The sequence below is a fragment of the Lasiodiplodia theobromae genome, assembly GCF_012971845.1.
Source record: "Lasiodiplodia theobromae strain AM2As chromosome Unknown scaffold_2, whole genome shotgun sequence".
Taxonomy (NCBI): domain Eukaryota; kingdom Fungi; phylum Ascomycota; class Dothideomycetes; order Botryosphaeriales; family Botryosphaeriaceae; genus Lasiodiplodia; species Lasiodiplodia theobromae.
The window spans coordinates 637931-651433 of NW_023336495.1; the positions used below are offsets into that span (position 1 = coordinate 637931).

The 13503-nt window shown below is 56.9% G+C and overlaps 4 protein-coding genes across 4 annotated transcripts; 3 read left to right on the forward strand and 1 right to left on the reverse strand.

Moving 5' to 3' along the window:
* Positions 1 to 788: 788 nt before the first annotated feature.
* LTHEOB_728 (Integral membrane protein) lies at positions 789 to 2056 on the forward strand (the record flags this gene model as incomplete). Its single annotated transcript, XM_035516628.1, has 4 exons — positions 789 to 822; positions 910 to 1114; positions 1164 to 1397; positions 1483 to 2056. 4 exons carry the CDS (start codon positions 789 to 791, stop codon positions 2054 to 2056), a joined length of 1047 nt encoding a protein of 348 aa, XP_035369487.1.
* A 2587-nt stretch (positions 2057 to 4643) lies between these two features.
* LTHEOB_729 (uncharacterized protein) lies at positions 4644 to 5309 on the forward strand (the record flags this gene model as incomplete). Its single annotated transcript, XM_035516639.1, has 1 exon — positions 4644 to 5309. One exon carries the CDS (start codon positions 4644 to 4646, stop codon positions 5307 to 5309), a length of 666 nt encoding a protein of 221 aa, XP_035369488.1.
* Positions 5310 to 5888: 579 nt separating this feature from the next.
* LTHEOB_730 (Transcription initiation protein Spt6) lies at positions 5889 to 9242 on the reverse strand (the record flags this gene model as incomplete). Its single annotated transcript, XM_035516651.1, has 3 exons — positions 5889 to 6323; positions 6391 to 8868; positions 8940 to 9242. The coding sequence occupies 3 exons, from the start codon at positions 9240 to 9242 to the stop codon at positions 5889 to 5891; spliced, it is 3216 nt and encodes a 1071-aa protein (XP_035369489.1).
* Positions 9243 to 9562: 320 nt separating this feature from the next.
* Positions 9563 to 13136, forward strand: LTHEOB_731 (WD repeat containing protein; the record flags this gene model as incomplete). Its single annotated transcript, XM_035516662.1, has 3 exons — positions 9563 to 9580; positions 9633 to 12269; positions 12324 to 13136. 3 exons carry the CDS (start codon positions 9563 to 9565, stop codon positions 13134 to 13136), a joined length of 3468 nt encoding a protein of 1155 aa, XP_035369490.1.
* Positions 13137 to 13503: the final 367 nt, after the last annotated feature.

Sequence of the window (13503 nt, forward strand, 5' to 3'; positions counted from 1 at the left end):
CGACTAAACACTTCTTCTCGACTCAAATGCATACCCCACCATCCCCGTATATATTGCCGTGACCAGTAATCGTTGCGACATGGATGCAGCTTGAAAGTTGGCCCCTGCGTCGTCTCATCATTCCGCCGTCTTCCCACCTCACCTCTCTCCGCGTTCCAGCCAGGCTCCGGATCCCGCGTCACTCTGCTTCCGTCGGACCTCTCGGATATTTCCATCCGCGCTCCCGGCGGCAGCCAACGGCGGCAAGAGAACACCGAGTAGTGCGTGGCAGCCACGTGTTGGGCCGATCGGTGTTGAACGTTGCGACCGCGGTTTGGCGTGGCGTTTCGACGCGTCTGCCTGGGCGACTCTATCAAGCAATGCACGCACCGTATCCGCGTGCCCTGCTGCCAGATCCGGGCATCAATATCTGCGGCACAAGCAAGCAAGCTTACATCGGCGGCGAGGCTTAGCGGGTGGGCTAACCAGTTAAGCACCACGCAGCCCTACGGGTTTGCCGACCTTCCGACGCTTGAGACTGCGGACTGCGGCAGTGCCTGCTGACGGGTTGGTGTCACCATGATGATTGGACTGTTTGCCGGGTTCTGCCTCTCCCATTAGGTGTCATGCTTGCCAGGTTTGCCAGGCGGTCTGCTGATGCACTTACTCGTCCGCCTCGTGCCATCTGTTCACTGTGCTCCTGAACCACTTTCTCCTTCCCCTGATGCATCTTTCCTCTCCATCAACGCTATCTCTATTTCCTTCTAGTCACTCATTCCTGTCTAAAACATCTGAGTGAGACAATCAGCATGAGTGCGCTCAAGAACGTGGTCGAGCCCGCTTGTACGTCACACCCGGCACTGAGTTACCGTAGCACCGGCTCTGGCCAGGTGACCAGACACAAAACTTCGAGATTCTGATTGGAAACAGCCGTAGTACTTGCCTTCACCGCCGGTTCTCTGATTAACAGACGCCGCTCTATCCGTGCCGGCGACAGCGAGCTCCACGCACCATTACTCCCGCGCCGTGCCGCCTCTCCGGACAGCAATGCGCGCTTCCGCAACAACATAACCTCACGTTTTCTAGCCAAATTCCCCTTCTTAATAGAAATCTGGTACTGGAATCTTACCTACTGGTACGTAAGTCTTCTACGCAGATAGACTTTTATCTAATAGAAATAATAGGGTGTACCAACTCGCTCGCGCCCTAACGGCAACTATTATCCGCAACAATGAAGCCGTCTTCGCTCGCGCCGAAGCCCACGCTCTCGCCATTCTCTCCTTCGAGAAGCGCCTCCACTTCGCCATCGAGCTTCCCATTCAGAAATACATCCTGAACCACATGCCATGGCTCATGCCCATTCTTGCCAAAATCTACTATTCCCACATCACCGTGGGCGTCATCTTCCTCGTCTACATGTACGTCACCGCCATCCCGCATCCGACCCACAAATCCCCAATCTACCTCTACCCCACCACCATCCCGCTAACACCAAGCCAACAGCTACACCTACCTCCCACCCCCCCTCTTCCGCACCATCCGCCGCACCATCGCCGCCAACAACGCCATCGCCTTCCTCATCCTCACCCTCTACCGCTGCTCGCCGCCCCGCCTCCTCCCACCCTCCTACGGCTTCACCGACATCCTGCATCCCCCCACCGGCGACAGCGGGTCGGCGTGGACGCACAACCGCTTCCAGCTCACCATCGCGGCGATGCCGTCGCTGCACTTTGGCACCGCGCTGTTTTTAGCCGTCTGCACGACGCGCTTCGCGCCGCACCGCGTCCTCCGCGTGCTCGCGCCGCTGTGGCCGGCGGCGATGCTGCTGACGGTGCTGGCGACGGCGAATCATTTTGTTTGCGATGCGCTGGTCGGCGCGCTCATCCCGGCGGTGGGGTGGAGGGTGAATCGGTGGGTGTGTGCGATCGGCGCGCCGGTCGAGGAGGTTGGGTTGTGGGCGTGTAGGACGGAGAAGCCGGCGCCGGCGCCGTGGGGGTGGGAGAGGAGGAGGGTGAGGGAGGTGGAAGAGGGGGAGGACGAGGAGGAGGCGTGGAAGGATGGGGAGGGGGAGGCTTAGAGCGTGGTGGTTTGCGGTGAGGGAGAGGTGAGGGCTTTGGTAGTTTGTGCTGCGGTGCAGTGTGTGGATTGGTGCCGATGTTGGTGTCAGTGGAGAGACGTGTGGATGTTTGAAATTATGGGTATAGAGGGTATGTACAATTTAGATTTTCACGTAGACATTTACGAATAAGCTTGTTCTAGAACCCTGCGAAATAACCTGCAAAGTGCTTGCTAAGGTTTCAACAGAAGGAATAACGTCACGCGGTCTACTTGTGTAGTTACGCGCGAGCGTAGGCAATCTGCCCGTGCTTAAGGCTTCGTGCTTCTCCGGGTGCACCTTCCTAAAACCTCTCAGCTGCACTTTAACCTTCACGTGAAATTTAGAATCCGCTTCGATAGAGCACGCGCGTCAGCACTTTCCATACACAGCAGGCACTTTCCGCTCACAATGGCGCTGCACTTTTGCCTCAGCCTCCCGCCAACTCTACACCGCAACTCGACATCCTCGTCGCAAACCGCCCGCTCGCCATTCTTACCACGTCCACTCATTGATCGGGCTCTTTGGTTATCACTGGTACTTTGGTACGTCAGCTTCCCGATCACGCATGCCACGGAATCCAACAAGATCTAATTTACTGCCACACAAACATGCCCCGCTACTCTACTTCTCACTTCAACGCTGCCAGATGCCGTAGCTAACGCACATTCTATGACACGTTAGGATTGTCGCTTGTATTCTCAAGCTTGTCTACCGCGATTCACGTATCAACCGCTCTCTGTCCTTAACTCGTCTCCTTCATTTCTAAGACATCCGGCCATTCTTTAATTTCTGGACTCTGGAAGGTCTATCCTCGACAGCCTTACCGAGTGTCCACCAGCCACCTTACGAACTCCCGGTTACTCTCTTTTCCACTTCAGCCCGCCTCCACGATTATACCTCTTCGCCTACTCAAGCCCAAGGCCGCCTGACCCTGATCCTGACCTGTTCCTGACAACTCAAGATGTTCAAAAGAATGCGCACAAATGATGGGTCCGCCCGGTGGGTGGACAGGTCTGTGACCGTTAATTCCACGGATTGTACCATTTCGTTCTTTGAGCCCCCGGTCCGCGAAGCTTCGACAACGCTGGTGCCACAAACCCCCGACCGTGTTCTTTCATCTATCGAGCATGATATCAAGTACGAGTCTCCAGGCCTGCGAAATCGTAACTCCCCAATGGATGACGATGAAGTCGACCTGATACCTTGCTCTTTTCCTGAGCCGGTCATTAAGGAGGAGCTTAAGGAAGAACCGGATGAGAATAGGATCCGGTTAGATCAAGTGCCGATTCCAAGTGTTTCCAATAACGCACTTGCTCAATCCACCGGAGTTAGCGGTATTGAACAACTGCAGCAGTTTGCAGCATTGCCAGAACAGTCTACTGATTACCAGCGCACCGTGACGCTCGAAGAAGAAATATTACCAGATGACGAGGAAGATTTATCGTCCTTGCTGGAAAAATTCAACGTCAAGCGAGATTCTCCGGGAAGTAGCAGCATTTACGTAACTCCTCCGAGCCGCAAACGCAAGCGTGCTCACAGTCTCTCGATCTCTGGTGAACCTAGCCTCTCAAGTCCTATCTCAAGTCCTACGGATTCACCGGAAAGCTCACCAAGCGCATCCATGGAGGACTTCTACCGCGAACAGTCCAACCAACTCCCCCGAAAGCAATATTATGGGAAGATTCACGGATGGACATTTGAGCAGAGAGAAGCTCTTTGTTTGCTCTTCATCTTCTACGAGGTCGATGCAGCATTCAAAGATGTTGCAAAAATACTAAATCAGTATTTCCAAGTCCCACCCTCAGAGTCTTTCCGGCCTCGGCAATTGCGAGCTCAGTGGGGAGTTTGGAGATACATTTTCCGGAAAAGACCCGTATATGATCCCAAGGTTGCATGGATGGACAAGCGCGCAGGGTATGAGGCTGCTGCTACGAGTGTAGGTGTTCAGCTGAAGCTGCGCGCTTCTCCGTTAAAGGAGAAAAGGCTGAGTTCCAGATACACGAAAACAACGGAAATGGTTGCTGCTAAAGATGCGTGGTTCTTGGGAAAGCTACTCGACTTACACGATGCTCTTTCCCATGCTCCAGTTGCATCGCCATACGTTTCCCCCTTGGATCGTCGATCTTCGAGCCCAGACGACACTATTGTTGTGCAACTTTCCCAAGCAGCTAAGTCTAAAGCAACACCGCCTGCTCAAACAGAATCTTCACCAGCCCAAGGCTCTTCAAGTCAGGAAGAATCTTCCAATACAGCAGTTAAGGAGGAAGGCGATACAAGCGACCCGCCGACACCGTACCGCCCAGCGCAGGCTTCGATCGCTTATGCGGCCGCGGCGTCGCAAGATGAAAAAGATACCCGTAAGCCATCTCTACTCTACAGAGTGTACCATGATGAAAGTGGCGGCCTCAATACTCCGACGCACTTTCGGGCTGGGCTGTTCAATATTCCCGGCCAGAGTCTAGAGCCCCCTCCAGCAGACTCCGGAATCTTGCCCGTCTTTGTTTCTTGGCACTTATGGCACCATTCGGTGTCATCGCCGTTCATATCTTGCACAGACTCATTGATTATGGCCATTCACAAGGCGCGGCAGGCGGAACAAGACGGCCTTAACCCGCACCTGTCGATTATCAAGGCGGACACCGCTATAGCCGAAGGACGAGGCTTCCCGGCGTATCCTCTCGTCGTCGACGCCCGCAAAAGAGGCCTTGTTCCCGGTATGCGTTACCGAGGACTCCGGGAGTATCTAATTTGGGGAGAGATCTCGCAAGAGTCGATTATCTATGATCTCCCCTTCCAGGTTCTACGCACGCTTACGTCAAGCGACCTCGGCGTCGCCGACCTACTCGCCTTAGACGACATCGATCCGGCGCCTCGCATGAGTCTGGGGCGTATACGCCGGTCACTTCTGGGTCAAGAAGTTCTTCTGGACGAATCGGCCGGCCACGTCATCGGGAGATTGGTGGCTCTTTTTGGGCTTGGAACACTGTCGCCGCCGGAGGCAATCAGACAGTTTGTTTACGACCTTTTTCAAGGCTGGGTTCTTGGCGCTTTTAACGTCTGGGATATGGCAGACGAATTTGTCGTTGGCTTACAGGATGGCGAGGCACGGTCTGGCGGCGCTGTTATTGTTTTAGACGATCCCGAGGAGGCGGACCTGAAAGCGGGCTTCATTTGCGGAGTCGTCGGGGCCCAGAAGGCCTTGAAAAAGGAGCGCCGTTTGGTGCGCAAGTAGATAGCTAGCTGTTGGGCTTTCATTGCTTCACGCGCCAATACTACGAACTTAAGGTGTTGAAAATGAGTTGTGACTGGCTTCAGCAAATCTTTTGATATCCGCCGTGACATTGAAGCTCTACTAGAGAATGCGAGACCAAGCCGATTTCGCTTTTTAGAGCTCATTATCCCCTCCTACAAGTTCGGAAAGGTCTCTCCATCTGCCTCACGAAAGCGGAACAGCAAAGCAATCAACCCCCCGTTTACAGCAAAACAAGATAAAGTATCATCTCAGAGCCAAAAATACCATTTTCTGCATATTCCCCGGCCGGAATACCCTTTTTCTCTCGTCGTCCGTCTTGTCGATACCTCTCTCCCCATCCACTTCAAGGCAAGTCCGTCCACCATCACTGCCCGATTCGATAAATATCATACACACGCATGCCCACAGTAATTCGAGTGGGACGAGGGATAAAAAAAGAAAATTGAAGAATAACGCCCTTTTCATATAAAATGCCCCAATGCAATCCGCGATCCACCAGTTTCAGACCCAACCCGACCCAACAACCGCACCTCCTCCCTTCCCTCTAATCTCTCCACCTCAATCATACCCCGCATCATCCGCCGCCGCCGGCGTCTCAGGCGGCCCGTATCCACCGGGCGTCTCCGGATACTGCGCAGGCGTCGGCGCAGCGGCCGGCGTGGCGCCGAAACCGCCGTAGCCACCACCGCCACCGCCACCAAAGCGCGGCGTAGGCTGATCGGTCGCGGCCGCGGGCGTGGGGGCACTGAAACCGCCGGGCGTGGGCGCGTCGAAAGCGCCGGGCGTAGGCTGCGCCCACGATGAGCCGGGAGTGGGTTGCGAGTCTTTGTTGGCTTGGTAGGCTGGGGTGCGGCCACCGGCGGCGCCCCATGCAGGGGTTCTGCCGCCGTCGTTGGCGCCGCCGCCCCAGGAAGAAGAGGAGCCGGCGCCGTAGGGGGTGCGCGAGGATGCGGACCAGGTGGAGTTGCGGGACTGTGGAGGGACGAAGAGGGGCTGTGTTAGAAGATCATTGTTGTTCTCTTATGGATGATGGGGGGGCGTGAGGGGGAGAAAAACTTACAGAGTCGCCGCCACCGTAGGCTGTGCTTCCGCCGTACGCCGTGCTGCCGCCGTAAGCGGTGCTACCACCGTAAGCAGTGCGGCCACCGTCGCCACCGTAGCTCGTCCTGCTGCCGTCGTTGCCGCCTGCCCAAGCGGGGGTGCGGCTTGAGCCAGAGTTCCAAGCGGGAGTGCGGCCGCCAGCTCCACCATATGATGTGGAAGAGCCATTTGCCGCCCACGCCGGCGTTCGAGCGGCAGCACCGCCCCAAGCAGGAGTTCGACCACCGGACTGTGCTCCCATGGGAGTTCTGCCACCAGACTGGCCCCAACCTCCGGGAACGCGAGAGCCTGGGGTTGAGCCACCGTAACCGCCTTGGCCTGGCATGCCACGGCCACGACCACCGCCGCCACCGCCAATGGTTGCTCCAGTGATGGGATCCTTGATGCTCAGGGTATCCTTCGGAACGGTGATGGTTTTGTTCTTGGTATGCAGCTCGACACGAGCCTCAAGGTCTGTAGTATCCTTTACGATACCGAGTAAACCCTTGTAAGCGCCCTTGCGGACGATGACGGTCTTGCCGAGCATCCTGTCACGACCCATGGTCTTGGGTGGAGCCATAGAGCCGGGGCCGTTGGGTCCGTTCCGCAGGTCTTGCCGTTGCAGGAGAGGATTCATCTTTGACAAATCGGGACCAGCGCTGCTGACCTTACCGCTCTTGGCAGCAACAGTGGTCACATTGCCAGAGCGGACGACGAAGACACCAGCATTCTCCGCCCGATTCTTGTTCTGCACGAAAAGGTAGCTGCGGTGAATGTGAAGGACACGGCCTTGACGCTGTTCACCACCGGCTTCCTTCACAGTATCTTCGGTGCGAATCTCAGAGCCATCCCGGTCAGTAGCAACAGCGTTCTTGCGCCTGTCAACCCTATTCGAGATGTTCGATGGCAGGAGAGTGCGAACAGAGCCATTTTGATCCAGAACACGGAGGGACTCGCGATCCACCTTGATGATACAAGCAACCGTAGAGGCATCGAGCTGGACGAGGTCAAACAGATCGTACTTGGACGCGCTCTGCATACCACCACTATCAGACGCAACACGCAGATCACGGCTGAAGACAGTGATTTCCTGGTTGGTGGAGTCCGTGAGGAGAGTGACTCGGTCATCCCTGACCTTGATGACCATACCAACTTCGTCGTGGTACTTGCTACCACCGACGACCTTGACGTGGTCTCCTTCCTTGAACAGTTTCCTCAGCGACTTGACGGGTGCCTCGACCGTCTGACCCTTCAATTCGCCTTCTTGGACCCTAAGCGTCACAATGTCGTTGTGCACGGCGATTGCTTTGCCGGACACGCCCTTCTGTTCGCCATGGTAGATCTCAACCATGTCGCCAGGCATGTAGTCGGCACCAGTCGACGCTTGCTTGAGGGTGGCGGCAAGAGCCGCAAGATCCAGGTTCTCGGTGCCATCCTCTCCACCAGCCGCGAACCTTGTGACTTCCTCCAGGCGTGGGTTGACATTTTCAGTCTGAAGTTGGTTCAGCTTGACGACCTTCTCGAGGAATCCATCAATGTAACGGTCCTTCTTGTAGATCCAGATCCTGTGGCCGGACAAGGAGTTCTCCTGGGACAGAAACTTGAGGTGCTTCTTCTTTGCTTCAGTCTCGCTGAACAACCTTGGAGGAGGACGGGTGGTGAGAGTACCGGGCCGCTTCCGCTTGGCGTCAGGAAGGGCGTTAGGGTCGTCGTGGAGTCCATAGTCCAAACGGGGGATCAGGCGAATTTGCACCTCGTTTCCGTTTGCTTCGACCTCGGAAACCTGAGCCAAATCGCCTGCATAGAGTCCACCGCCCTTGATACGAACGTACATGCCCTCAACAAGCTCCTTCGACTTCTTGACTCGGAGAAGATCAGGCATCTCCTTCAGAGGGACCAGCACCATCTTGCCGCGGACGTAACAGAATGAGATGTTCTCACAGGCAGCCATGACAGCAGCCTGCTTACGGGCCTCGACATAGATGTAACCAGAGGCAACATTGCCGCGCTCGAAGACGGAGCAAATCTCCAGAGGCTCGCGGGTGCCCATTCGGTCCTCGACCCTCTTCATGATGTCGAAGACAACTTCTCTTTCCTTTCCAGGCTTGCAGCCTACACCCCAAATGGTCGGGTCGTCGACGCTCGGAAGGAGTAATCTCTGCGGAAGGACTTCCGAGTTCACGGCAGATGCGCGGTTGCGTCCGTAGCGCTCCTTCAGCGCAGCAGCCTGTTTCTCGGCGTCCATGCTAGCCTCGAGCTCACGTTGTCTGTCGAGTTCCCTGTGGCGGCGGTCATCGTTCTCGGCGCCGGCAGGCATGTCAAGAAGGTCATCGGGGTGGGTCTCCTCCGGGAGTTCGTCATCCTCGTCGAGCTCTTCTTCGTCTTCCTCGTCGACTTCGGCTTCCACATCGATGAACTGCAGGCGAGCATCACGCTTGCGGCGTTTGCGCTGGTGGCCCTGTAATTGTGTTAGCAAGACCAATCATGCCATCTCTGGCGCGCGGGGTGGCGCGCGGGATGGGAACTGACGACTACTTCTTCCTCGTCCTCGTCTTCCTCCTCCTCGTCGTCCTCTTCCTCGTCATCGTCGCCCCCTTCTTCGTCTTCACCGCCTTCCTCATCGTCCTCGGCTGCGCCGCCCTCGTCTTCGTCGGGGCTCTGGTGCCTGCTGGGCTTCTTGCCGCCCGTTCTGCCCGGCCTCACTTCATCTTCGTCATCGCGATCGGAGTCCCTGTGGCCTTCATCCTCGTTGTCGGAGGCAACAGCAGGCTCGAAGTTGAAAGGCTCGTCGTCGGACTCTGAGCCGGCAAGGTCGTCGCGGTTTGAAGCCATGGTTCAATTGCGCGGTGGCGCAAACAGGAGGTTTATGGCGCGACACAGGCCGGGGCGAGCAAGGGTCAGTAGGCGTCGGCCGGAGGTTGATGTTGGGTCGAGGGAGCGACGAGGATTGAAGATGTTTCTTTGTGGTGACGATGCGAGGCCAAGGTTGCGGCAGCTGCGCGAGCTGACAATCCGGACGGGGGCGCCGCGCCCCGGCAACTCCCGCCGCCGGTCGCCGACAAATCACATGATGCGCGGCTAAACCCCGGCGGATCCCAAGCGCACGCTCTTTCTCGCGCTCAACACCATGCTGCTCTCTTAAAATTGTCCAGATGTCCGCCCCACTGCATGTGAGCCTCCCTTCTCTCACTCATCTGCTCGGTGGTGCTCATACTGCCACAGCATGCATGCACTCGCACTCCGGTGACGGCGCTTGCCTTTGCAGGCCCATACATCCTCACAGCAGAAGGTCCATTTCTGCGCGTCTTCCTCAAAAATGGCTCCGACTGCCTCTACTCGGAGAAAATCTTTAAAAACCAGACAATCCATGGTCTTGTAGTCATCGATGCTTCTCGCTCAGATTATTCATCAGTAATCGCGTACGGAGGCCACCTCGTCCGGTATTTGCGTCTTTCGCATGATGAAGTTGCGCGTACATTCTCCCTGAACCAGGGTCCAGTCGCTCGGGTTTCAGACTGGGTTTTGGATCTCGCCCACCCTTTTCAAGAGCTTAACCGACCCCTAAGCTCTTCTTCCCATGCAACCTTGGCTGTCACTGCCCACAACCAAATCGTACGACTTTGCTGGACAAGCTCTTCGCCAAGTACTTTTACCGCCAATCCGCCAACCCTGACCGTATCCAACCTTACTGTCAGTTCCCGCTGCATCCTCTACTCGGCCCATCTCTCTTGGCTCTCCGCAGCCAAGGTTCTTGTCGCCTCCGGGACCGCCTTCGGTGAGATTTTGGTCTGGTCCTGCGATTTCACTGATCTCGAGAAACCCCGGTCATGCGTCCACCACTTCTTCACAGGCCACGAAGGCTCTGTGTTCGGCGTTCAGATTTCGCCGCCGTTCTCCGTCTCGTGCAACCAGGCAGCTCGCCATCAATTGCTGGCCAGTTGCAGCGATGACCGGACAGTGCGGATTTGGGACATCTCCCAATTACCAGATGGAGGGGACTTCTCCACATCCGACGATGCTCTTGGATTAGTGCAGGACCGAGAGACTGGGTTTGGCGCCAACGTTAACTCAGATCAAGACGACTGCCTTGCCATAGCATGGGGACACACTTCGCGGGTATGGGCCATTCGCTTTGTTGGATTCTCCACGAGCGACAAAGTTCGTCGCTTCGTCTCCTTTGGCGAAGACGCAACAAGCCGCGTTTGGGACCTTGACTGCAAGGCCTCCGAACACGGCCAAAATACGCGCCTGAAAGTAAGTACCAAGCTTCTGGACACACGGGCTTTTCACTCGGGGAAGAACATCTGGGCCATGGATTTGGCCCTTTCCCCGCAATTTTCAGGCTTCGAGACCTGCACTGGTGCGGCAGACAGTGCAATCGTCAGCACCCACTGGCCCTTGAACCCGCTCGAGTCAGTCTCACCGCAACCGACAACCGATGCGCACAGGTGCTGCTCCTTTGTCTCTGATCGCCTGGTCATATCTGCCACGAATAGTGGCAAAATAATCAGGGGCAGAGATGACGACGACGGTTTCGTATGGGAAGTCGTGGACCAGATTGAAGACCTCAAGGGCTACTCGGTTTCAGTTGGCCTGCCGGAGTGCACCCTGGCGTTCCTGGCTGGCAGTAGCGGCAAAATCTACGCATACCAGGACAGCACTCGTCGATTTTCTGTCATTTCCCAATTGAGTCGAAAAATCTCTGGAGCTTTCGCTTCCCATTTCCGCGACTCAGATGGTGCAGATTTTGTCAGCCTCATTGTCACAACTGTCAGCGCCAAGGTCGCTGAGAGCTTTCTGTTTTCATGGAACCCTGACACCTTGGAGCTGCAATTGAGGAGGAAGGCGGCGCTAGAATTGCCGCGTTCATTCATTGTCACAAGCGCTCTCTACACCCTGACCTCTGCTCAAACAATCATCTTCCTAGGCGCCAGGAACGGCTCGGTGGCACAATTCTCTGACTTAACCCCTGAAGAGACGTCGGGAGTCGACACGGTCCAATCCCGCGCCATTTTCGAGCTTCATGCACCAGAGACGGTAACCTCGCTAGCTTGGGTACCACGCGATTCATCAACGCTCAATCCAAACCACCTTGGGTACCTATTATCCACGGGGCGCGACGGACATTATGCCGCTACAGAGATCTACACGGACAAGCATGCCGTCATTGCTCACCAGATTAGCTTACCTTTCGGACCTAACGTTGAGGGATGCTATGTCGACGGCGGTAGTCTCATCGTGTACGGCTTCCGTGGTAAGCACTTCGTCGTGGTCAATGCTTCCACGGAGCAGGAGGTCTTCTCCGTCGAGTGCGGAGGTGCTCACCGCATCTGGAGTTTCTGTCCTTCCGCAGAAGGTGAAGGAGGGACCTTCGTGTGGAATCAAGCTTCTACGCTGAAGTTGCATTCTACTGGCACCCTGTCACACCGGATCATCAGATCCGGTGGCCATGGTCGAGAGATCAAGGCTGCGGCTGCATGCCCGAGCGACCCACGCATAGTTGCAACCGGAGCAGAAGACACTACGATCCGTATCTTCAAATATGGGGCGCATGGCGGCTCACAGCCCGACTTTAGATGCGTAAGGGTGCTGCGGAAGCACGTTACGGGTATACAGCACCTAGTTTGGTCTGATGACGGAAATTATCTCTTCAGCAGCGGCGGATATGAAGAGTTCTTCGTGTGGAGGGTACGCCGACTCCCAATAATTGGTCTAGGCATCGTGTGCGAGGCAGTCTGCCCACCGGAGAGTGAACTGCCCGACCTACGAATAATGAGCTTCTCCGCCCAACCCATCTCAACGGCAGAAGACGATGCCAGATTCCACGTCACGCTCGTCTACTCTGACTCGACCATCAGAGTAAGCAACACACCCCAACACTCCCCCCAGTTCCTGCTAACAACAGCTCCACAGACCTACTCCTACACCTCCACCCCCACCGCCAAGACCTTCGCCCTCATCCACGTCGGGACGTACCTCACCTCCTGCCTCACGCAAGCCACACACCTCTCCCCGTCCCTCCTCTTGACCGCCGGCACCGACGGCCACATCGCCTTCTGGCCCCTACCCACCGCATCATCACCTCCTCCTCCCAACGCCAACGACGCCGACCCTCTCCCCCTCGCCCCCACCGCCCGCACCCGCCTCCACCAAAGCACCATCAAGGCCCTCGCCTGCGCCCGCCTCTCGCCCGCCACATCGCTCCTCCTCACCGCCGGCGATGACAACGCCGTGGCGTTCACCCTGCTGCCCACGACGGGGGAAACGAATACGGCGGCGAGAACGGGCACGAGGACGGGCACGAAGACGACGCTCGTCATCCCCCGTGCGCACGCCGCGACGGTGACGAGCGCGGTGCTGCTGCGTGCGGGGCCGGGGGCCGCGCAGGAAGGCGGCGGAGAACAGAGGCTGGTGGCGGTCACGGCGGGCAGCGATCAGCGCGTCAAGGTGTGGGAGGTCGTCGTCGAGCGCGGCGCGTTGCTGGACGGGGAAGAGGGAGAGGAGGAGGGATCGGGCCCGAGTAGAGGTGTGGATGCGGTGCGGGTTAGGAGGCTGGCTGATGAGGGGACGGCGGTGGCGGATGTGTCAGATGTGGTTGTCTTGACTGCTGCGGCTGAGGAGGGGGGAAGGCGGATCGATGGGATGGGGGAAGAGGCGGCGGCGGCGCAGAGGCGGACGGTGGTGGTTGTTGGTGTGGGGATGGAGGCGTGGGGGTTGGATGTTTGAGGGGGGTTGTGGTGGTTATGGAGAGGGGAGGGGAGGGGAGGAAAAAGGAAAGGGAAGGCTGCGGAGAACAGGGGTGATGAGGGTTAGCCTGGTGAAAATAGATGTCGCTTTGATTTTAGGCTGTCAGTATATTTCAGCTTTGGGAAAATGGTGGTTGGGATCACTCTCAGGGTTCAGGCAGGTAACAGGTGCCACCAAGGTGTGCCAAGGCTTGCACCCTGGTAGGTGTTGCATGCAACCAACACGCATGGAAAAGAGATGCCTGCAAGAAAATCGTGCACGAGCATCCCGATGGCGTCGGAGGGTTTTCGCTCGATGCATCCTGCACAGCGTATGCAACGCGCCTTTTGCTTAGTTCAGCTGTGAC